A 24,113-nucleotide genomic window follows, 5' to 3' on the forward strand; every position below is an offset into this window, starting at 1 on the left:
TGTGCAGGTGTCATAGGCCCCTGTGCCTCTGAGAAACTGCTGTCCTTCACCGAGACCCAGATCACCCCCATCCATCCACTCACCCTATGGCCATTTCTCCAGGGCATGGCGAGCAGAGCACTGTGCCACAGACAGTGGGAAGAGAGGGACCAGGAAAGACAGGTGGAGGGAGAGGGAGGGGATAGGAGAGATAGGAGAGGGAGAAGCAGTCGAGGTGAGGCAGAGAGTGGAAGACAGAGAAGAGGCCTGAGGGGCAGAGGAAAGGAGGGCGAAGGGGGAGAGAAGGAGGAAGGAAAGGGAAGAGGAAGGAAGAGAAAGAGGAGGAGGAGGAGGAGGAGGAGGAGGAGGAAGGAGGGGTGGAGGGAGAGGAGGAGGAGCAGAGAGGAGTAACTGTCAGGAAGCCAGAAGAAGGGGGCACGAGAGAAAGAGGCGCTGTGGGTTGGGTATCCAGGGCCGGCTGGGCTCTGGCTCTGTCCAGCAGTTGCCTTGGGGTGGGTTTGTTGCTTTGTCTGCTTGTGGCGTCTCTCCGTTATGTCACCAACCCATGCCTTGAGGGCGCAGGCGCGTTCCCGGGAGCAGATTGGAAGCTCAGTTTGCAGGACAGTATTTGCTGAGGGGCAGGAGGGACGGTGTGTGGGGATCACAATGTCACTACTGGGGATCCTCTCGGGGGGCCTTTCTCTGATATCTCGGGAGCAGAAGCCTCTCTCTCATGGCCTGCCTGACGGTCTACACCTGGCCGCCCGGTCTTAGGGACAGGGCGGAGGAGGGCTGGCCCACCCTGTGCCCAGCCCCACTCAACCCGGCAGGCACACGGTGTCTTCTTCCGGGGTTTCTGCGCCAGACCTCTGCTCCAGGGGTGAGCGTGTGTTGTGGGGAGAGACCCGTTACTTTCCCTCCGGGTCCCTGTCACCACAGGGTGGGGCTGCCTGTGGCCCTGCCGCAGACCCCCTGGAGCTCCTCAGGCGACACTGGCCGGGAGCTGCCTCCACCCAGGGCTCCGCCCCCCTCACGTGCCCCCTCACGTGCAGGGGAGCTCTTCTTCGACATCGACAGCGGGAGGAACGCACCCCTGCACTCTCCACCGTCAGAGCACTACACCATCATCTTCAACACCTTCGTCATGATGCAGCTTTTCAACGAGATCAACGCCCGCAAGATTCACGGCGAACGAAACGTCTTCCACGGCATCTTCAGCAACCCCATCTTCTGTACCATCGTCCTGGGCACCTTTGCAATTCAGGTAGGCGGGGGGTTGGGGGGGCGGGGGCGACCATATACTGGCACCAGACGAGGAGCAGGGGACCATGCCCACTACCGGCCTCCCCATCCCCGTTTACAGAACCAGAACCAGTTCCGCCCCTCCCGCTGTCCCAGGCCCCACCGGCATGCCTTGTGACCCCAGGCCCTCTGCACTCCCCTGCTGGCTTCCAGAGAGCCTTCCAGGGCCTTCCTCAGAACGAGCCTCCTCATAGTTCCCTCTGCGTCTTCCACTCCCATTTCCAGCGCTAGATTCCTTGCCGGGGGACTATCATAACTCTAGAAGGTTCCCTTGGGATACTTTCTGTCCCCAGTGCTGACCATAGGCCTCTGCCTGCCACCATGCTGTGGACAGGCTGGTCAGTCAACTCTTTGGGAGTCTGAGCCTTTAAAAGTAGGGTGTATTCATAGAAAGTGTGACGTATAGTGAGGACAACAGGCCAGGATCGTTTGCTCCTCACAGGGATCAAAGGAGGGGGCCTGCCACGCCATGAGGGGTCCACCTGGGGAAGCACCTGGGTCGGTCAGAGACAGAGGGAGAGGGGGAGCCTTTACTGTGGTTTCTGGGGGAGAAACTGGGGTGAGGCGATCAGGCCGAGGACTCATGACTATGAATAATTTCAGGGTTCAGGGGGGCGTAGCGCCGTCTCTGCTTGTGTGCGCCCTGGCCTGGGGAATTAGGGCAGAAAGGACAGCACGGTATCGGAGGCGGTGGTGGCCTGGGCTCGGGATTGCTTGGTCTGCATTTAAACAGCTCACCCCCAGGAGGAGTGTTCTTCCCTAGGAAGGGGCAGTGAGGCAGCAGGAGTCCCAGGCAAGGTTGGCTGGGCATGTCACTGGGGCACCCGGGATGAGGCATGTCCAGCACGGGCGTGCAGGGCACACGGTAAAGCATCAAGTTTACAGAAGCGGGAGATGTGGCTCATCTGCTGAGCCACGGCCAGAGCCCCATCTGCCGGGAGGACCCAATGGCCCATCTCTGACCTGCCTCCCTCCCATCCCACCCCTGCAGATTGTCATCGTCCAGTTCGGCGGAAAGCCCTTCAGCTGCTGCCCCCTGTCCACGGAGCAGTGGCTCTGGTGCCTGTTCGTTGGCGTTGGGGAGCTGGTCTGGGGACAGGTGAGTGTCTGCCTCGTCACCTTTCCCAGCCCCGACCCTTCCCTGTTTCCAGGGACGGACACAATGCCGGGCGGGGGTGGGGGAGGCCATGGCACCTCAGAGCCCATGCTTAGGAAAGCGTTCGGTGTGCTCAGGGTGGGCAGCACAGCAGGGCTCAGGCCCGGGCCAGGCCACGGCTCAGGTACACAGCCACAGGCGACAGTTGTCAGCAGAGAGAGGGCAAAGAGCCACGTCTGGGATGTCACAAAGCCCCGGCAAAAATCACCCAGCACTCCCCTTTCCATGATAGAAACCCAAAATCGTTCCCTAAAACTGGGCGGCATGGAAAACGCTCACGGATGTGAAGCTAGACCACACCGTGCTAAATCCTCCAAGGGGCAGAAAGTGTCAAGGAAAATGAAGAAATATTTTGAGATGCTAGAACGTGAAAGTCAGACACCTGTAGCCCTTGATGGTTAAAGGCATGCACAGAGGGAGGCTTCCGGCACCCAATGATGACGTGAGGAAGAAGCAGCCCATGCCACAGGCACGCAAGAGGCTTCAGAAAGCATTGCTCTGCAGTTCTAGAATATTGGTGCAGGACCCACTTTGCCCTGCGTCTTAGTCACATCTCAGGAAACTGGAAGTCCAAGATCAAGCATATGTAGGGCAGGGTCCGAGAGAGACCGGGAGTGAGCTTCCACGGAAGCTTCCCTGAGCACCGGGGACTTCAGTGGGGGTCGGTCCTGTGGGCCCGGGGCTCCCGCGTGGCTGACCTCAGATCCTCAGTCTCTGCCCCCCAGACGTGAAGCCGGGGCCGCACCAGGAATCACACTGTCGGTGCAGATGGCCCGGCAGGGCCCTCGGGGAAACTGAGACCGCCTCGTCAGGCAGGATGTGCCAGGGGCCTAGCAGTCCCCTCTCAGGAGCGGGGTGGGGGGGGGCACCAAGGCCAGACCTCCCCTCGCTGGAAAACGCTCCTTGGCCCCAACAGCTCCCGCGCCCTGCTCCCCGGGGACCGCTCCTGGTCATGCAGCCTCGGGGACCAGAAAAGGACGTCCCATCCCCCAGTCTGCCCACAGAGAACGGGTGTTTAGGAAACAGTGGTGCATGACGCTGGAGTGCAAGGGGCATATGCACTAGCTGTCAGAGGGAGGCGGGAGGTGTGGGTCCCTCCCCAGCCCCAGCAGAGCTCCTACCCCAAAAGGACCAGCTGTGCTCTGACAGCCACCTGCGCCTGCTACCCCTCGCCTCTGGCCCCCCAGGTCATCGCCACCATCCCCACCAGCCAGCTCAAGTGCCTGAAGGAAGCGGGGCACGGGCCGGGAAAGGATGAGATGACCGACGAGGAGCTGGCAGAGGGGGAGGAAGAGATCGACCATGCCGAGCGGGAGCTCCGCAGAGGCCAGATCCTCTGGTTCCGGGGCCTCAATCGGATTCAGACGCAGGTAAGCTGCCGTGCCGCTTGGCTTCTCTGGCTATCCCGCCTTGAGAGGGTGGCGAGCAAGGGCCATCCCCGGATGTGCCTGCTGGCTGCGGTGCTGCAGACACGGCCCACCTCTGACGCTTCCGTCAGAGCCCAGGCGGCTCTCCCCCGCTCTGGGTGCCGGTGTCAGCTAAAGACGTGTGTTGTGATCAGCGGCTGTCTCTTGGGGTCGGGTGGAGGGGGCGCAGGCCACCCGCTGTCTGCACGGCCGCTGGGCCTTGCCTCATTTGCCGGAAGCAGCCTGGTGACAGGGAGGTGACGTTGTTGGGAGGAGACAGATGCCCGTTACAAACAGCCTTTGGTGAGCTCACCGTGCACTGGGTTATATCGCGGCCCTATGGAAGCTGATTCTGGCCCCGGAGTTGCTTCTTTCTCTTCATCTCCATCCCTAAGTCACATAGTCACAATGACCACTCAGCCATGGGCACTTTCGAAGGCTTCAGGAGACCCGTCTGCCAGAGCAGCCCCATGCTCTTTGCCCCAACCCTTGCCAGCTAGCCTTCTTGCCAGAATGTTCTGTACTCTGTCTCTCCGCATCCTTTCCTCACACTCGTGATCGCATCGCAGCCTGGCCTCTGCCCGCAGGGTCCCAGACGCAGTTCTCACCAAGGTCTGTGTGACCTACAGGGCCCGGAACCGGGCTGTCCCTCCGTCCCGCGTCAAGCCCTCAGCTGTAGCCTCTGAATGCCACACCTTGAGCCAAGATGTCCACGGTGGGCTTGGCCAAGACCACGGTCCCTGAACCAACCTCCTTTCAGCCCCTCAGCTCCCAGACGCTCTTCCTGTCTCCCCGCACAGCTGGCGCAGCAGCATGGCCCATCCGTTCAGGTCCGCCCCCTCGAAAGCACGTCCCCAGTCCAGCCACCCCTGCCCCCCATCCTCCCGGCCTAGTCACCAGTATCTGCCGGAGTAGTCTCCCTGCTGCCTCCCTAGCCCCCAGTGACACCTGTCACTCTCTGCCCTTCCCGTGCTTCCCAAAGCCCCGCCTCTGACCTTTCTCTCCATGTGCTGTCCAGGACCCCCAGCCCCCCTGCTTCTCCTCCTGGGGGTCCCACCAACGGGAAGGCCACTACCCTACACGTAGCCCTGCCCGGCCCCGCACTCCTGCCGCGGGCCCCTGGGCCTGGGGAATGGCTTCAGACCACACCTCTGCCCTGTGTCTGCCTCCAGCCTGTCACACATCACCACAAGCTCATCCCAAGGAATCTTTCACGCACCCCACCCAAAGCGCCCTCGGCAGCCGGTGCCTACCCTGCCCCCGGCCTGAGGCTCCCCATACACACAGCTTGCCTGCTATTCCCATACGGTCCCCAGAAGTCTCCTGGGGCTCAGCCTCAGGGCCCCCTACTTCTTTCTTCCGCAGGCCCCAGCCTCAGCTCCAGCCACAAGCTCTCAGCCTCCTGCCCGCTGCTCCCACCTTCATTCAGCTAGCTTGCCCCCTGCCCCGCCGTGGCCAGTGTAGCCTCTCTTCTGGTCTTAAGGGTCAAGTCCAGAGTCCTGACCATGGCCTTCAGGCCCCTGCCTCTTGGCATCACCCCACACACCCTGTGTCCCTTGTAACCCCTGCTGCTTTTCCAGATGTGCACTCGCTGTGCCTCCATGCCGGCCACGATCTGGGCCCCAGGCCTCCCCAGCTGCCGCTGTGTTCCCTCGGGGGCCCCCCTCATCCGGCAGCAGCCCAGAGACCACCACTCTCTCCCACCCCCGTAGGCCCTCGCGTGTCCAGGGCACTGGAATCAGTGAGGAGCAGAATGCCCCAGGGAACTTTCCAAAGCTGCAGACTCCTGGGCTGCCCCCAGGGCTTGGGATATCGTAGGGCTGGGTGAGGTGGCCCCAAATAAGTCCGGTTTAAGGAGCTCCCCAGGGATGCAAGGGGCTTCTCCAGTGGAGAAGCAGGAGTCCAGGTCTGTGGCTCATTCCCCTTTGCGCCCCAAGCCCCTAAGCCAGCGCGGCCAGGCAAGAATGTCTTAGGCCCCAGGTGCGCTGCGGAGCCTGGAGCCTGACACCCGTGAGCCCGAGGTGGTGGCCGTTCTTCTGGCAGCTGGGACAGCCCCTGCCCAGTCTGAAGCATGGCGGGGGGCGGTGGGGGGGGGGGCTCAGTGGTGCCCGACTGGTGTGTGTCTGTGCCTTCCGTGCGCCTGTGGGCTCTGAGTCCTGCCACCGCTTCCTGGCCGGTCGGGTGGGTCTCCTCAGTCAGAGCCTGGGAGTCACTGCCCAAGTAGACACTGGCCAGTCAGGTCCCTACTTCAAACATGATGCAATGTGGGGGGGGGGGGGGGGCGCCCAGAGAGAAGGGACTTGCCCAAGGTCACCCAGTGACAGCGTCCCTCCCCCATCCCCTAGCATATTCCGTGTCCTTTCCAGAGAGCCCCTCACTGCTCCACAGGATCGTCCCTTTGTCACATCCGATTCACCACCCTCCTCAAGAATGCTAAGCCAATCCGCTACTTGAGCTAACTTTTTAAGAGCATCTGTTCTTTTTGATTCACAATACCTGCTTGAAGGACAGACATAAAGCGCCCCAGCGTGTAGGTGCCCCCAGCCAGGGGAGACGTGCCTAGATTTCTGGATTTTGCAAACACCGGAGCTGCAGGGTTTGGGGGCCAGCACAGCTTTGCTAAGTGAAGGCATTTTGTAACCTGCTACCTGCTCTCACCGCCATTCCATACTAACATATTACTGCACCAGACAGGGGGGTCATTCCGGCATCAAAAAGAGTCCTTGAAACCCAGAACACGGAGCTTCTCGAAGCACTCACGACGTGGTCCATTTCACATTCCATTATAAACCAACGAGAAGCTTCAGCAGCAACTGGGTTTTGGGGGGCAGGGGGGGCAATTGTGAGGTATTTTGATTGACACCGTCATCCCATCCGGACACCGTGAGGAGAGGGGTCCAATCAGAGGCAGAAAAGACTTCTTTTCCTTGCCTCATCGCCCTGGCTGCAGTTAAGAGTGCATCACATCACGGGCCATCTTCCTTCAGGTCATCGGGGCACACTAGACACACTGTGCCAGCCCCCTGTGGCCACTCAGTGTGCGTTACGCACGGGTCTCAGCCCTGGCAGTGAGGTCGCCCTGCTCACGAGCGGGGTGTGTTGGGGGCGGGGGGCATGGGGGAGGAGGGAGCTCGGGGGCAGAGTATGGGACAAAAGTCTTTTTCCACCGCGCGTGTAGGGCTTGAAATGATGCACATCTTCATGTGCGAGCACTCAAGCTGCCTTCTTCCCAGAAGCCTGGCCCCGTGTCAGACTCCCTGCCGAGCCTAGGGGCCACCACAAAGCCACCGCAGGGCTTGGGTGTGGCACAGGGCCTCCTGCTCTGGGCCCCGAGTAGGCAGCCAGTGGGCTCCAGGCTCCAGGACTACACATTTGCTTTGCCGCTCACGTCATCCAGTGAACTGTATGGCACTTTCCAGAAATCAGATCCACCTTCTAAGGCTAAAGATCTGCACACACACCCATCTCCCCACCCCACCCCCACCCCCGGAAGGCATTCCCAAAGGGGCAACCAAAGGTGTGCCACGTTGGCTTGCCCTCCCAGAACGTAGGCACACGGTCTCCGGATGGGGAAACATTCACTGTGGCCGCTCAGTCACAGGTCTCAGGTCTGAGTCACCCCCAGGCCCGCTCGCCAGTCAGAGATGGGGGTCGGGAAGTCAGAAGACACTAGGACTCCTAGTGAGTTCACCCCATGGTTGTCATTTCCCATAGACCCACATCCCTTTTGACCCCTAAGAAGCCTAAGGGGGAGGGGGCTGCAAATAAAAGCCATCTCTGCTCCCGGGACACTCCAGTCTCTTTGCTCTCCCTCCTGCCGGCCCGTGGCTGTGCAGAAAGGAGTCTGATAAAAGAAAGCAAGTGCTTCTGCATTTTAAATCCTTTCCTTTCACGGAGGCTCCCCCAGGGGCGCCCGCCTCCATCACTCTGAAGAGATTGAGCCTCCGGGCAGGGCAGGGCAGGGCAGGGCAGAGAAGCAGTAGGCGTCTGTTGCTTAGAGCAACGTAAACAAAGGGCATTCGGGGAAGGCCCCGTCCCGGCACCAACCACGAGCACTGCCACAGGGAGCCTTGTCCTAACGGGAGCGGGGAGTGGAGCGAGTCCTACCCCTCAGGTATATCGGGGCAGAAAAGGGGGTGGAGAACCAGTGATCTGGGATCTCAAAGGACTGCCAGACCCAGGTATTTGTTGACAAGTGGCTCGCAAAGAGCGGCTGGTGACTGCGAGTGGCTCTTTCTGCCAAGGCTTGCTGCGCGCCCCCCCCTCCCCCCCCCCCCCCCCCCCCCGCCCTCCCGGTCTTCTGAGTGCTAATCATTTGCTCAGCAAACCCTCTCTCGGTGGAGGACACGGAGGCTGGCCCACGTGACCACGGCCCCGTCCGAAGCGCTGTCAGCTCCAAGGGGGCGGGGCGGCCTAGATGCCGCCTCCTGTCACCATTCGTGTACCCAGTGTGGCCCCTGCCCTCACCCAACCCCACCCCCGTGCGGTAGCCGGGACCGCAGTGCAAGCCAAACTTTATCTCATTTTCTCTCCCACAGATGGAGGTAGTGAGTACCTTCAAGAGAAGCGGTTCATTTCAGGGTGCTGTGCGCCGGCGGTCTTCAGTCCTCAGCCAGCTCCATGACGTAACCAATCTTTCTACCCCTACTCACGTAATTCTCTCTGCTGCCAATCCCACCAGTGCCGCTGGGAGTGAGTCTTGAGTCCCCTTTTCTCTCATAAATGGCATCTCTGGGGGAGCAAAAGCCTCCCCAACTCTTCCTTCTCTTTTTTCCCCGTCCAGTCCTTTCCGCCCAGACGGTGTGTGTCTCCAAAGCCATATCCTCTTATGAAATGTACTGAATCCATGGCCCTGCCGGACCTTCTGTTCTTTGCCCTGTTTGGTTGTTCGCTGTTCGTTCCTCCTGTCGTTGGTTTGCTTTTCTTGAACTTGTCTGCATCTGCCAATGGTTCTTCACGAACTTGGGCCGCTTCGGGTGGCGTCCGGTGGCAGGATGGGGCCTTGGTCGGTGTTCTGCGGGGCCGCCAAAGGGAGGCTCGGGACCGCCTCGCAGGGCCGCAGGGGGAGGCGAGTGCCTTTCCGGCACTGTTCGCAACAGAATAATCCGGCCCACCTACTTGGGACTAAACTGACAGCTTCCAGAACTCTCCTGGAGGTGGTTTCCAAAGGCAGTGCACCTGAGGTGGGCTTCGGGAGGCCGCTGTCACGTGTCCCCAGGTGGGCTCAGTGGTGGCCGACTGCTTCTGCTCGGGTGCTACCTGCCCTGTAGGCCTTGGCCCTGAGCTTCCCGTATGCGAGGTGTCTGAGGGGTTCCTCAAACAGGAGTCATCCTCACACCCCCAGCCCGCACTCTGCCACGTGTCCCTTTTGTTCCCAAGGCACCTTTGCTCTTTCCAAACAGGCGTCAGGATTGGAAGGTCTTAACGTGGTCTGGTCCACATTCTCTCTCCTCCTTCCTCCAAGAGGCCGGGACAGGTAGATTCCTTCCTACATGTTCCAGTGAAACGTTCCCACCATGCTAGACACGTTTTCAAGAGAACCCAGGGGCTGTCGTAAAGAGATAGAAACTTCCGTGTTTGCTGGTATCTTTTTACAAAGACGAAGGGAAAGCTCTTAGAACCCACCACCCCATGGTTTCCCTAATGAGAGAGAATGCAGGGAACGTCCCTGCTCCAGGCCACGGCCACCTGCTTTTGTAACAGACTCATCTCAAAAACCAAGCAGTAAACTTTCAAGTATGGGCCCAGAGCCCCTGCTGGGATGGTTCGATGCTACCTCTTTCCTTTCCTTCCAGTGAAACCCGGCAACTCTCACCTCCGTGAACACATCACTTCCCCACAGACGGGAGCTGTTAACCGTGCCTTTTTCCCTCACCAGACTCTGGCATTTTTCTTTTTGCTTGATTTCTTCTCTTTGCCTTTTGCCTTTTGTCTTGTCTTTTCTCTTTTTTTCTTTTTGCATTTTCTTTGCTTTTTTTTTTTTTTTTTTTTTTAGGAACTGGTGAGAGGTCCCCAGTGGGGGGGCATCCCTCCTCTTGCTCAAACTGTCGTTTCAGGCCACTCTTCCCTTTAAGGAAGGGATGTGGGCCGCACCAGACCCCGCTGGACCACGTGGTCCCCTTCGGAAACAGCACGTACATGTGCGTGCACGCACACACCCCACCCCCAAACCACAGGCCACACACACCTCCGGCTCCCTTGCACACTCACTGGGCCCCCCACCCGGGCCACAGACATTGGCCAACAGCCATCACAGACAGGCTGGAAAGCTCCAGCCTTGTCCCAGAAGGGTCTCACTACCAGTCCACCCAGACAAGTCTGCACGGGGCTCAGCTACCTCCAGTCAACCGAGGACAGAAACGGTACTCAGCCTCCCCGGGGCGCACCAGCTAGGGCAAGGCTAGGACAGCGCACGTTCTTCCTGGAAATGAAGGGACAAGAGGGGGCGTGGTCTGCCGAAGGGGCACATACTGACCTGCCCCTGTCCCTCCCTCACCCGTGACTTTTTTCCACGTGTTTCTTTGCCATCTCTGTCTGTACTTCCTCTCTGTCTGTCTGTCCGTCCATCTGTCTGTTGACTTGAGGCAGGGGAGGCAGCCGACACAGCCCCCACTCCTCATGCCCCTCGGGCCTTCTCCACACCTCTGGCCTTGTTCTGCTCCAGGGCCAGCCTGGGCCTCCCCTCCAGGATCCTGGCGAGGCCTGCTGTCTCTTGGCTCCCTCTGGATTCCTTGGGCTTCCTCCCTGGTGGGAGCCTCTTTCTCTCCTCTTCCTAGCACCTTCCTTCCTTCTGCAGCCATCTGTCACCCCCGTCTTCCCACCTCTGGGAGCCCAGCAGTGCCTGGTAAGAACAGTGCGAAAGACACCACCCCTCCCCCTGGTCCTGAGCTACTCCAGGGGCATCTAACTAGTGCCTGTCTGAGGAGGGTGCTGGTGTGATAGCAAGGGGATCCCAATGTCCCAGCCCATCCCAGTTGAGCAGCAGCACCTCAGAAAGGACCCCACTGTGGAGGAAAATGCTGGTTGGAGGACCAGGCAACACCAGGGGACATGCCTGCTTCTGGAAGCCACCAACCAACACCACCTCCTGCCATCACCACTGCGTGGCAGATTGGTTTGGAACTCTCTGAAGGCCTAGAGAAACCATTAATCCCAGCACCCTCATTGTGCAAACCAGGGAAAGGCCCGGTGGTGGCAGCGGCGAAAAAAGTGACTAGACGCAGGTCCCCACCCTCTCTTGGAACTCACCGGAAGGAAGGCGAGGCATAGACCACAGCAGAGCTCCTAGCCGAGCATTGTAGAAGGTGCTGTGGCCGCAGGCTACAGGGTTTTCCTGAGCAGAACCCCAGCTCCGATGGGACATCTCCTATCACCCACCGCCCGGCCAGCCTGGCCCTTATCCCACATGCTGGAGCAAGGCCTCTGGTCTGACAGCACTTCCACTGAGAACCTGAGGCCCTCCGGGCCTTAGAAGGCCCAGTGCGGGTTGTGTACAAAGAGCCCGAGGGCCACAGTGATAGGTGACGGCGCTCACCGACACAGGTCCCAGCACATGGCACCCAGGCCAGCGGCGGCCAGAGAATGTCCCCGGGGCCAGAGGGAAAGGAGAGCCCCTAGAGGGGTGACCAGGGAGAGTTAGAGACGCAGAGACCCTCGGAGTTCAGCACACCCACAGCCTCACCCCCTCAACCTTCTAGCCGACCTCTGACCCCGCCCCCCCAGGCTTCCCGCACCCAGCCGCCCTCCCTGAGCCACACACGATGCTCATTCTCAACCTGGGGTGTGGCATCTGCCCTCCATGGCGTCCACCTCATTTCACGGGACCTCAGCCGTGGGCTGGAGGCCAGCCCCCGTGAGTGGCTCCAGAAAGCGCATCAGTTAATAACCGCTTTAGGTCTTAAGGAAACCAGCCGGGAGGGAAATCCTATCCCCTGCTGGGATGGCGGTCACCCCAGCTCCTCCCCGCTCACACACTAATGCCAGAGGCTCGGTGTCACACCCTGGCTGCGTGTGAGGGTCCAAGCCACGGCCCCAGATGGTATATAGGGTTCACCCACGTTTACTACCCAGCAGCAAGCCGGGTGCCAGACGGCTGCCTCCAGGTGTGAGCGGAGACACGGACACACCCTAGCCACCCCCCCCACCTCCCCAGCCACACTTTCCAAAGCCTGTCCCCTGCAGCAGCACTGGGTCTCTATACTCGAACGTTTATTGCTACAGTGCTTCACGATACGGCTCCTGACCCAGCCAGGCGGAAGGCGCAGAGGCGGGCAGTGAGTTTGGTCACATGTGGCCTTGAAGAGCTCCCTCAGGGCTCTTTAGTTCGGATGAACCTAGCCTGAAAGAGATCATAGCAGTTGCTTTATTTTAATTGCCTTTGCAACTTGAAAGCCTTGCATCCAACTTGGCAATGCTGATGCCGGGTAAGCCCCCACGATTTCCTTGCACATGCCCTTCTGGGGCCTGAGGAATCGAGCCAGCCCCATAGAGGAAGGAGCCCCGCAAAGCGAGCACAGCTTCGTCTGCTGGAGTTTGTTCCTTTCTCAGGCAGTCCGTCCATTTCAAGCCAAGTCTCTCTCTCCCCTTGGGTTTCTGGGGACAGTGGACTGGCATTTCTTCTCAGCTATTTAACAGTGTTGTTTCCACACTAGGACTGGTATCACCCTGTCCTGCACGAGCCCTTCCTGCAAGCATGGGCCCCACCCCAGGGAAGGACCTTCCAGGCAATTCATACAGTACCAGCCAGCTCGCAGCCCAAGGCAGACCCCAGGACCCCTGCTCCTAGGCCCTCCCCAGTGGGCACTTCCAGGCCGACTCCCAGGGCTGGGGGCTAGGGCCCAGGGAGCTCAAGAGACTTCTTTGAGGCCCTGCACCTGGCCACGGCCAGGATGAGAGGCAAGGCCCACCCCCCGAAAGGCCGGGGACCCACCGTACCCGGGTCCCCTCAGTGCCACGGCTTGTTGACATCGGCAGCGTGAGTCTGGACTCTCCCAGTCCTGGGCACAGACACACGCACACAGGATGGGAGGTGACCTTCGCGAAAGTTGCCAGCCGCTAGCATGTCTGACTTGCTCACATACACAGAGCCCTGCCTTTGGTTTGGGGTCCGGTCCATCAGTGGGAGGGCCAGCTTTGGAGTTCAAGTTTCTTAATTCCTTGGTGAGGAAAGGGAACCTTCCTCTTCAACTGTGGGTATGTCGCCCCACACCTCTTTGTGTCGCTTTCAAGTCACGATTCACCCTCATGCCTGCAGGGATGGTTTGGGACCTGGGAACCCCAAAGTACTTGGAAACCAGTTCCCCTGGCTCTCCCCAGCTGCTCTGCTCAGAGTTTGCCATAAACCCAGAGCTTGAATGCCAGGAGAGCAGAAAGTCCCCTCCCTCCCACAGAAGGTTCTGGATTAGTGGCTGGCACAGAGACAGGCAAGTCCATCAAGCATGTGGCGGGCAGGGGGTGGGCGGGAGGGCTTTGCAGGAGCAGCAGTGAGACAGAAGTGGAGGGCGGAGAGCATGAGGACCCCTCCCCATCTGGGGCCTGCTTGTCCCACAGCACAGAGGAGAAAAGGCCAGAAGGTTGTCAAACGCAGTTTCTGTTGTTACTGTCGTCATCATCGTTCTGGAGCCTTTGCTTTTGTTTTTCTCTTCTCTTCTTTTCTTTTCATTCCCTTTGTGCATTTCTTTAATGGGGCGGGTGCTCCCTCAGGCCTCCCCTTGCCTCCCAGTGTTCGCATCCCTACTCTGCCCCCATCACCACCTGCATTGCAAACTTGAGCGATTGAAGGTCAAAACAAAAGCGGAGTCCATCCACTTTGCCCCACTTTCAGCCTTGACCTTCAGCCCCTCTGCTCGCACCCCAAGCATCCATCAGTAGCATAGTGCTGTTGCAGAGTCTGACATAAGCATCCCTTCTGCTTTGGCTCTATGTGGCTGGCGTGGCGCTGTGAGTTTGGGCCATCACCCGCCCTGTCCCCACTAGTGGAGCTCACGGTTCAGGTGAAGGCAGGCCAGCACTCACATGTCGGGGCGGGCGGCGGACAGCAAGGAACAGAGAAGTAAGCTTATGCTAAGTGTCCGGGACAGCTTCTAGAAGGATGTATGTGTGAGCCAGGTTCTGAATAAAGAGAAAAAGCCAGCACAGGACAGTCTGGCAGAACAGTCTAGGCAGGCGAAAGGGCAGGTGTAACGTTGCTGGAGAAGACTTTCGGCAGGGTTGCCCACTCACTGAGCCCTTGCTGGGTGCAGGCGCTGTGCTGGGTGCTGGGAGCTGGGGAGCTCGTGAATCAGACGGAGCCCTGTCTTCAGGGGGCTACGGCAAGGAGACGGAGGGTGAGGGGGAGCCTTGAGGCTCAGTGGGGAAGAGCTTGTGCACAGGCCCTGAGGCAGGGGTGTGCCAGTGTTCTTCACGGAAAAGCCAAGAAGCTGAGGCTGGAAAAGAAGGATGAGAAAGAAAACGGCCCGAGGCAGGCCCTGACTTTGCAGGAGGTGCGGCTACAGAAGGGTTTAGACCAGTGGAGGATGTGACTTGTTCGGGCTCTTATTTGAAAAGATTGCTTGGGCTGCCATGCAGAGAATAGACGGTAGAGGTCAAGGGCACTGGCAGAAAGACCAGGGAGGAGGCGTGGGGCGGGTGAAGCTAAAGTAGCAGCCGGAGCCCACAGTCTGGAGATAGGGACACGGCACTCATTAGAAGACAGATGGAACTTAGGGCCACGGCAGATTCGAGCACCTGGGAAGTGTGCTGGTGTAGATGAAGAGAAAAGGTCCCAAGATGAGCCCTGGGGCCCCCAGATGTGAGGGGGGTGGGGGCGGACGGAGACCCTCCACACCCGTACCCAGCCAGGAAGCGGGGATGTGGCATGGGGAGTGCTGGGTGCCCAGCTGGGGAGGAACCTGGGGAGCAGGGGGTGAGGCGAGAAGCGGCCATTGCCAGCATCTAGAGGGGACCGCGGCGCCAAGACAGGGTCTCTTTTAAGAGAGACAAATGAGTACGCTAGTCGAGGGAGGAGGCAACATCCATGAGTGGGTGCAGGGCCCAGGGCGGGGTACCCAGGCAGTGCAGGAGCAAGCCAGCGGGCTCTCGGATGTCAGGAAATTGGCGGGGGGCGGGGTCTCGGTTGGGGTGAGACAGGAAGGTACGGGAGAGCCCTCCAGCCCCAGCCCCACCTGATCCTCCTCGGCCTTCCCAGGCACCTTGGCTGTAGCCCTAGGAGTCAAGTTTACTGGAAAGTGCTTTCACGTCTTTTACTTTCAGATTAGCCCTCAGCCAAATGGAGTTTCGGGGGGTTCAGTTCAGTGAATTCCCACACTGCAAGGAGTGGACCCAGAGCAGCTCCTTCACCTGCTGTGATGCTCGGAGTCCCGACACCAGCCAGGCTGGGAGGGCAGGGCCTGACTCAATAGTCGGAGAGGAGGGAGGCTGCAAGGCACCCCGGGGATGGCAGCCACACAGGCAAGAGCCAGGGAGAGATCAAGAGACCAGGCAGTCGGAGTCTCCGCCCTTGGGGGCTTGAGTCCCAAGGGGCCCCCAGGGCCCTGCAGGTGTGGCAACAGCAGTGGAGGTAGAGGGGCCTCCGCCGTGAAGGGGTTGGGGGACTGGGGGCCATGGGGCATGCTGCTGTAGGACGCTGGGGTCGGGGGTCGGGGGTCGAGGTGCCTCTGTGGTTTCGAAGGAGCCCAGCACTAGAACCGGAAGACCAGGGCTGACGGGGCCAAGGCCGAGGGCCCTCCTGAGCCTCCTTCAGTCCGGTAGAGCCCTCGGCCATCCCAGGGGAGGTGGAGCAGTGCATGCTGGGAAGGGGTGCACGTTGGCCGCAGCCATAGGCGGAGGTGGTTCAAAGGGGAGATATGGTGTCACTGCAGCGTGTGGGCTGTCGGTGGCACTGACAGCCTTGAGGGTGGCAAGGTCCCCTTGGGAGTGGTAGAGATGGAGAGGCGACCTGACGGTCCCAGGTCGGGAGAGTAGCCTGAGGCAGCCCGAGGGGAAGGGCACCGTTTCCGCTCAGCCGTGGTTGCTCTTGGTGAGCAGTCCTGAAGTCGGCTGTGGCGATGTGGTCAAGCCCCCGTGGGTGACCTCGGGTCTCTAGGGCAGGCCTCTCTTCGACACTGCTGGCTGTCACCAAACCAGTGTCCCAGGAAGTGACTGTGTTCTTCAGTGTTGGGTGGCCTGAAAACACCCCATCGTAACACCAATACCAGTGACTTGTTAACAGCCCAGGATGGGAATGCGGGGAAGTGGGACCTGTAGGAAGGCCAGAAGAGACTCGGGAGGCCAGGAGCCCCAAGAGCCCCAACTGTGAGTTTGGCCAGCGGCCCTGGCACCCCCTGTTGGTGATTGAGTGACTGCTCGAGGCCGCACTCTGTTGATAGGCCGCAAACAAGGCTAGCGACAAGACAGTCATGAAAGTGAGTCTGGTTATACCTGGGAGGAGCACCCTGAAGGAACGTTCCAGAGCTGCAGAAGCTGAAGAGGGAAGGGCTGGCTGCCCTTTTTGGGCAAAGACGATGGAGTTCAGCCAGGTGCAGGGAGACCTGGGATGGGTCTCAGCGGGGCTCTGGCCTGATCACTTGACCCAGATCCAAATGAGGGGAGGAGCTCAGCTAGAGGAAAGAGCGTAGCCCAGGTCATCAGATCATTGCAGGAAAACTTACCACAAAGGCCCCCAGGGTCAAGGGCAGTGGGATCCAGCTTACTCTCCTTTCTCCACCACCGCCAGGTAGCCACAATAAACGTCCCGGTAGCTCTCCCACAGTTCTGGCACCAGGAAAGGCCCAAATAATGAGTCCACATCTGCCGTGACTCCAAAAACTGAATTCTATTTCTTTTCATTAAAAACGTCAAATGATGCTCACCTCAATTTCTGTGTTAGCCCTTTCTCAGGAGCCAGTCTGGGGGAACTAAGGAACTGAGTGCAAATAGTTGGCCATCTGTAATCCAAAAGGTGTGACTTCACCAAATTCGAAGAAAATCCTAACCAGACTTAAGATCTGGAGTTAGAAAATTCCAATTTTACGGAGCTCTTTGGCTGATTATTTTTGCACCCAAATGACTGAGATTCAACTGGTTTAAATTGATTTAAATTGTGCTTGGCCAAGCAGTGACAGTCCTGGGTTCCAGACGCTGGAGGGTTGAAGGAGACTCATTGTCAGCGGTGTGATTCATGGTCTAAACTAGGGGGCAGCAAACTTCTCCTATATAGGACCTTAGAGTAATTATTTTTACTTTGCAAGCCAGGTCTCTGTCGCCACTACCCAACTCTGTCCTATGATCTCGAAGACCCCCACGAACCATGCAGAAATGAATGGGCGTGGTTGTGTGCCAGTAAAATTGTATTTATAAACCCAAGCCGAGGGCCAGGGTTAGCCCTTGGGCCCCAGTTTGCCGACACCTCGTCTAAGCCAAGAAAACCAAATCCTGGAACCTTTGACCTGGAAATGATGTTACAACCGATGTTGTGTCCAGCCACTCACATAGGAAGGAGCTGGCTTTCCCATCTCAGCACAAGGCCAGCTGGCTCACGCGGGGCCCTGCAGAGGCCTTCCCTCTGCCCAACAGAGGTCGACTCTGGCTTCTAGAACCCAGAGGGAGCCCAGGGTGGGGGGCCAGGGAGGGAACAAAGAGAGGCAGCAGCTCTGTGAGGATATTTGAGCAGGCATCTAAGTGCAGGTGGGACTGAAGAGACGACGGGGTAATTCTGGGAGCACGAGCCTGTAGGAGGTGGCTGAGCCCACCTGGGGCCGAGGGCCACGGTAGCCAGGGATCAGGGCATTGTGGGATGTGCTTCCCTGCGGGGAGTTATGCTGATCTGAGGTCTGCAAATGCCAGTGGAGCAGCCAGGAACAAGGGCAGGAGACGCACAGGCAGAAGTCCTTGAAGGGAAATGACCACCCAATCAGCCACAGGCCAGGAGGGTTGTAAGGAGGCTTGAGGAACCATCTCGGTGGGTCAGGGCCTCCCAGCAGGATAGGCTTGGTGGGTGCAAATTCAAAGCGGGGCCATTTTCAGTCTTGGATGCCTCCAGATGGGAGACCGGCAGGCTCTCGCGCCTGGAGCTCTGAGGAGACGCCGGGGCCACAGTCTCTGATCGTAGCCAGATGAGTCCCCGGCGAAGAGGTGGGCCTGGGCGTTTGAATGGAGGGGAGGAGGACCGGTGCCAGGCCGGGGCTCTCGGGCACCATGGGACAGAGGAAGGAGAAGTGGAGGAGACAGGGCCAGAGCAGTCAGGGAGGTAGGAGGAGGGTCACGCGGTGGCAGTGTCAGGGAAACCAGGAGGGCTTTCCAGGAAGCGGGGCAGTCAGCTGTGTTGAGTGGCCCCGAGATGGAGACACAAAAGTAGCCAGTGCGCTTAGCAGCAGGAAGACTGATGGCCACGTAGGTCCGGGCACGGTTCGTGCGGGTTACAGTTCCGAGAGCTGGCGGGAGAGAGGAAGAGATCTATAGAGAAGCTGGGGAGGGTGACCCATTTGAGGAAGGCTGGCAATGTGACCATAGGCTGGGGACTTTCTCTTACCAGAAAGTTCTTGAGACTTTCTGGTAAGAGAAAGTGGGGAGTCCACTCTCTACCGTTCTCCCTTTTTCGAATCATCTTTTTGTTCTACCAAGTTGGAATTCAGATTTGGCAGAGGGCCCGGGGGCCACCTAAGCCAGTCCTGCCCGCTCCTGGAGCTGGGAAAGGGGGTTAACAGCTAAGACTCCCAGGCATTTGCCACTCGTGAGTTCCAAAATATGTGCACAGGTGAGCCTAGAGAAAGCTACCGCTCTTTGTCCCGCATATGGATCAGTTGATGAGACATAGCCCCAAACCCGAACACCCTTACTGCAACCACACAGAGCTGCCTGTTGTTCCATTCCAATGGATGGCTATTTGTCAGCGGTGACCTTGTGCTATTGGTGTGGGTGGAATTTGCCAGCATTAGCCAGCCATTGACTATCTCCTTCCTTCCTTCCTTCCTTCCTTCCCTCCTTCCTTCCCTCCTTCTTTCCCTCCTTCCTTCCCTGCTTCTTTCCCTCCTTCCCTCCCCCCTTCCCTCCCTCCTTCCTTCCCTCCTTCTTTCCCTCCTTCCTTCCTTCCTCCCCTCCTTCCTTCCTCCCCTCCTCCTTTCCTTCCATCCTTTCTCCCTTCCCTGTCTTCCTGCTCCCCCCTCGCGCCCCTGTCCTTGCACCTTCCACTCCAGATCCGGGTGGTGAAAGCGTTCCGTAGCTCGCTCTATGAAGGCCTGGAGAAACCGGAATCCAAGACCTCCATTCATAACTTCATGGCGACGCCCGAGTTTCTGATCAATGACTACACCCACAACATCCCACTCATCGATGACACGGACGTGGACGAGAACGAGGAGCGCCTGCGGGCCCCCCCGCCCCCGTCCCCCAACCAGAACAACAACGCCATAGACAGCGGCATCTACCTGACCACGCACGGCACCAAGTCAGCTACCTCGTCAGTGTTTTCTTCCAGACCTGGGAGCCCGCTCCACAGCGTGGAGACGTCCCTCTAGGGGACCCGCTCTCGGCACGCGCACACCACACACACGCGCACTCGGGCGGGATGGCGCAGGCCTGCAAGGAGGATGGTGCCCCGACGGCGCTTGTGGGAAGCCGATCCATCCAAGGCTTCCTACCCGGGACTGAAGACGAAGAGGGAGAAACTAGAGAGCGACAAGAGCTGTGTTTCCCTTTTTTCTATCGAAGCATTTTTTTTTTAACGGACACTACAACTCCGCCAGACGGGTCGCTGTCTGGGCTGTGTGGTGGGGCAGGAGCCCGTTCGCTGGGAGCTCAGCGGCACCCTAGGGAGAGCCCTGCAGGGCCTGGAAGGATGCCCAGCCCGGACCGCCCACCGCCGGGAGCTGCCTGCGGGTGTACCAGCGCCACCAAGCGCCCGTTCCCCGGGACACATGTGCAGTCCGTATGTGTGTGCGTGTGCATAGATACGAGCGTGCGTATAGACATATACGTACCTATATGACCAGATGCATATTTAAAGAATAAGGAGCTATTTATCAGCATGAATTTCCATTCCTCTTATCGGGTGTTTTCATTTTGATATCTCATTATTTATTGTGGCAGGTTTTTTTTCAGGGAACTAGACTGCAAGAATATCTTTTTGGTGGCTTGCCCCCCCCTCGCTGCCCCCCACTTTCCGCCCAGCCTCCGTTCTCCATCCCAGCCCTTCCTCCCTGCACAGTTCCCGAGGATGTTGCACTTTGAGACCCCTGCCTATAGAGGAAAACAAAACAAAACAAAACCCTTGCAATGGAATTTTTTATTTAAAAGGAAAATACCAAAGTATTGATGAGAAAGATCCCCTCCAGGGGCTGGAAAGGGGACTTTTGCTTTCGGTTTCGACTGGTTTCAACTCCAAGTCCTGGATTCTGGCTGGTGGGCTTTCTTTGTCTGCACCCCTACGTCAACAGCATGAAGCACCACCCCCTGCCTCGCTGATGCCTTGGGAGAACCCAGAATTCCTGGAGCAGCCCCAGGAGAGCCAGGGCCAGAGGTGGGGGGTGGGGCAAGCAGCAAGAGTGAGGCAAAAAGCGGCAGAGGAAGAGGTACCATCAAAACCCAAGAGGAGCTGAAATGACTGCAACCGAGAAGTTGTACCGAGGTGTCTGTCGAGTGGCTGGAGCAAGTTCTCGGTCATCGCCCACCAAAGCACTCTTCCGACCCGGATCTTCTCCTTGAAGGACAACTGTGACCCACAAAGGCAGCCACCTACAGTGACGTGGGGGAAGCAGATGTGGCAGCGAAGCCCCTGGGAGCAATGGCACCTCGTCGCTGTCGCTGCGATCACACCTGGCGCTCTCTCTCACGGGTGGGGAAGGCTGAGGAGGCCAGCCTCGCCATGCCGGCTGAGCACCCCGTCTGCACGTGGGAGAGCTGGGCCTGGGCTCCCCAGACGGTTCCCTCGGGAGCCTCTCCTTGCAGTGTGGGCACGCCTCGTGCCAAGCCTCAGTTTCCCCCTGAACGCGCACTGACCAGAACAAGCAGAGGTCCCTTTACCTTCTGAGTTCACGTGTCTCGTGTTTTGCAGAGAGGCAGTTCAGGTGCATGTGCCTACCACTTGGGCCTGGGGCTGAGCCGCCGAGGGCCAGCCGCGAGCAGAGGGAGGCAGGAAGGAATGGGAACCGCCGGTGTGGGTGGCTGGCAAGGCTGGCTCGCAGCACGCGCCCTGTCCCAGGCCCACGGGCAGGGGACTCGTCTCACCTCCACCCGTGTCCGTGAGCACCGAGGTCGCCATTCCCACCACTAACAGGAATGCCGCGTCACCCCTGAGCGGGAGTAGTCAAATCTCGGGCAAAGGAATTTCGGTTAGAAAAGAAAATCCCACTGAAAATGCCAGCTACAGATAACTTAAAGCCATCCCTTTATTCCAAAGGGCACATTGAGAATGTTACCCATTTGTAAATTGTTCCCTAATGTCCTTGTTTAACCGACAACAAAAAAAAGGGCAACTCAATCTGTTGAGGGTCTGTGTGTTCTGAAACTAGAAATAAAATTGGAAATCTTTTCATTCTCTGTTATAGACACATCAGTAGAAGTAATGGTCACTATAGAGTCCAAAAAACCCTCACTGCTGCTGTACAAAGTTGCCTACGGTACGTGTTGATTGTTTAGTCCCCAGGTTGCCTTTCCCCCGGGTGTGGGGTTCAGAAAAGGGGCGCCGTGACCTCGGAGTGTTGCTCTGCTTTCTGTACGGTCTTCAGGCCGAGGCACCTGTCTCATCAGGAAGCCCGTCTCTATAAAGCGTATTATACGGAATGGCTTGGTCAACTGTGTTCAGTTATTAAATACGTTTTCCATTTTTATCTGCCTGTTATAAAGATGAGCGAAAACTATCTTAATGAGGAAGACCAGATGCATCATAACTTAAAGTCTGTAGTTGAATTTCCTAATTTAAAGAATAGTCCGAAATTTCCATGTATTAAAAAAAAAAAAAATGAAAGCCTCCTACAGTCCCAGTCTGGGTAACGTGTGTAATTTGTTAGTTTTTCGGGAATTGTCATCCGGAATGAAAAGGAGGCGTCCGCATCCACTTCGCCAGGCCGAGATGAGCTCCAGGGGAGGCAGAGCACCCCCCCCCCACCAGGTGTGCGGCCACCTCCCCAATCCTTCAGGGAGCCAGCAAGGGCTCGCCTGCCCCATGGGGTCAGAGGCGCTCCCAGGGGAGGTCTGCGTGGTGACCCTCTGACTGTCTTGACCTAGAGGGGCCTGGCCTGGACGTCCAGGCCGGCGTCCTCAAAGGAAGGCGAGGGCTGGGAACACCAACCCAAACAGGAGAGCCTGGGACACACGCGGACTCCGTCTTTTTTCTTTTTTTCTTACGGCAAAATACATACCACGTCAAAGTCGCCATCCTAACCGTTTTTAGGCAAACAGTTCAGTGGCATAGAGTACTTGCACACCGCTGTGCAGTCATCCCCACCGTCCATCTCTAGAACATCTTCATCTCCCCAAACTGAATTCTGTTCCCATTAGACACTAACTCCCCACCCCGCTCCCCCAGCCCCTGCTACCCACCATCTTTTCTGTCTCTGTGAATGTGAGTTCACATCTGCGTGAGTCTTAGAGTTACTCGAAGCAACTCGCAGAACTGGAATCCTACAATTTCTGTGTGCGATGGGCTCATTTCGAGCAGCACAGGGTCCCCAGGGTTCGTGCGTGTTGTAGCCTGTGTCAGAATTTCCTTCCTTTCTGAAGCCAGGTAACATTCCATCAAACGCGTAGACCGTAGTTTCTTTATCCACTCATCCGTCAGTGGACACTCGAGTTGCTTTTACCTTTCGCCTGCTGTGAATCGTGCCGCTGTGAACCCAGGTGTGCAAACAACCCTGTGAGTCCCCGCTTTCGATCCTCTTGGGGCTACACCCAAAAGTGGGATGGTTGGGTCATATGGTAACGCTATGTGTCATTTTTTGAGGACCCCTCCGCCACCAGCAGTGCACATGGGTTCCAATCACAGACTTCCCTTGCTCCGTGGGTCATTCCCCCATCTGTTCCTTTGCTCACTACGTGTCTTTGAACACCTGTTGGGAGGACATCTGTGCCCCGTGACCCACCCCTCCGCTCTGCCAGCAGAGCCACGAAGGCAGCTCGGGACTAAAACTTGCCACGTCTCCTCTCCCTGTGCTTCTATTTCTCCACTCCACACATCACCCTTTTAAACTTGGCAATGCCGGCGGGTGCATTTTCCAGGGAAGCTGCCAACAAAGGACAAAAATGACTTCTAAGTTCCCTCCCAACCACCAGAGCCCACACTTCTAAAAAAGGCAAAGAGACAAACACCAGAAAACAGCAGAAAAACAAATAGCGGAGAGCCCTTGCTTCACTGACGTGGGAGTCCATCTGGAACCACAAGGCGAAGTGAGTCTAGCTTGGGCCAAGTGCCTTATCATGAGAGCTGGCACCTCACGGACAGATGTTGCGCTGCCCCAAAACCGTTTGTTTCTGTCCGTGGAGACTCTTGCCCAGTCCTGCTATCAAATATGGCCCAGGTTCCCGTGGAAAAGAATCGGTAGCCAGCCGTCCCTCCACAAAGCCGCCCCCGTTTCCCCACACAGCCAGAGGTCAGAGAGCAAGGTGTCGGCAGGGCGGCGCTCCCTCCGAAGGTTCTAGGGGGAGGCTCCGTCCTCGTCTCTTCCAGCCTCTGGTGTTGCTGGCAGTGCGTGGCCTTCCTTGGCCAGTAGGCACAGCACTGCGGTCTCTGTTGTCACATGGCCTGCTCCCTGCTCGTGTCTGTCACCGTGTCTGCTCTCAGCTTCTTATAAGGATACCGTGGGATTCAGGCCCACCCTACTCCCGCAGGATCTCATCTGACACTGACAAAGACCCTATTTCCAAATAAGGACCGGTCCTCACGTTCCAGGGGTTAGGACGCAAACACATCTTTTGGGGGACACCATTCATGCAACCACAGCTGGAAAAGAAGAGACAGGCCAAGTCCCTCACAGGACCTGGATTGCCCCCCTCCTCCCACTGGTTTGACAGGCCAAGCAAGGCTCAGCCGTTTATCACGTTACAGTAATTAAGACATGCTGGGGCGGGGGGGCGCTTGGGGGGCTCAGCCGATTTAAGCATCTCACTCTTGATGTCAGCTCAGGTCTTGATCTCGGGGTCCTGAGTTCGAGTCCTCCACTGGGCTTAAAATAAAAGACATGCTCTGGACTAAAAAGCTCCTGGAAGTTTTGGGTTCTGGAAAATCTCTCAACACCTTATTGCTGACCAATCCCTTTCCTTCATCAGGAAAACACAGATGCCCCCTGAGTGATGAGCACGGA

The 24,113-nt window shown here is 58.1% G+C and overlaps 1 protein-coding gene across 5 annotated transcripts in view; it reads left to right on the forward strand.

Moving 5' to 3' along the window:
* ATP2B3 (ATPase plasma membrane Ca2+ transporting 3) overlaps positions 1-19,334 on the forward strand; it is a 41,814-nt gene extending 22,480 nt beyond the window's left edge. For 4 of the 5 annotated variants that reach the window (XM_047847502.1, XM_047847504.1, XM_047847503.1 and 1 more), the window contains 4 exons: positions 1,032-1,243; positions 2,273-2,380; positions 3,625-3,807; positions 19,014-19,334. In XM_047847502.1, coding sequence (XP_047703458.1) covers positions 1,032-1,243; positions 2,273-2,380; positions 3,625-3,807; positions 19,014-19,334 — 824 coding nt within the window. Of the gene's footprint in view, positions 1-1,031; positions 1,244-2,272; positions 2,381-3,624; positions 3,808-8,381; positions 8,469-19,013 lie in introns of all 5 variants that reach the window. The other variant, XM_047847501.1, reaches the window with a different exon arrangement.
* Positions 19,335-24,113: the final 4,779 nt, after the last annotated feature.

The sequence above is a fragment of the Prionailurus viverrinus genome, unplaced genomic scaffold (assembly GCF_022837055.1).
Source record: "Prionailurus viverrinus isolate Anna unplaced genomic scaffold, UM_Priviv_1.0 scaffold_49, whole genome shotgun sequence".
In the NCBI taxonomy this organism is placed as follows: Eukaryota; Metazoa; Chordata; class Mammalia; order Carnivora; family Felidae; genus Prionailurus; species Prionailurus viverrinus.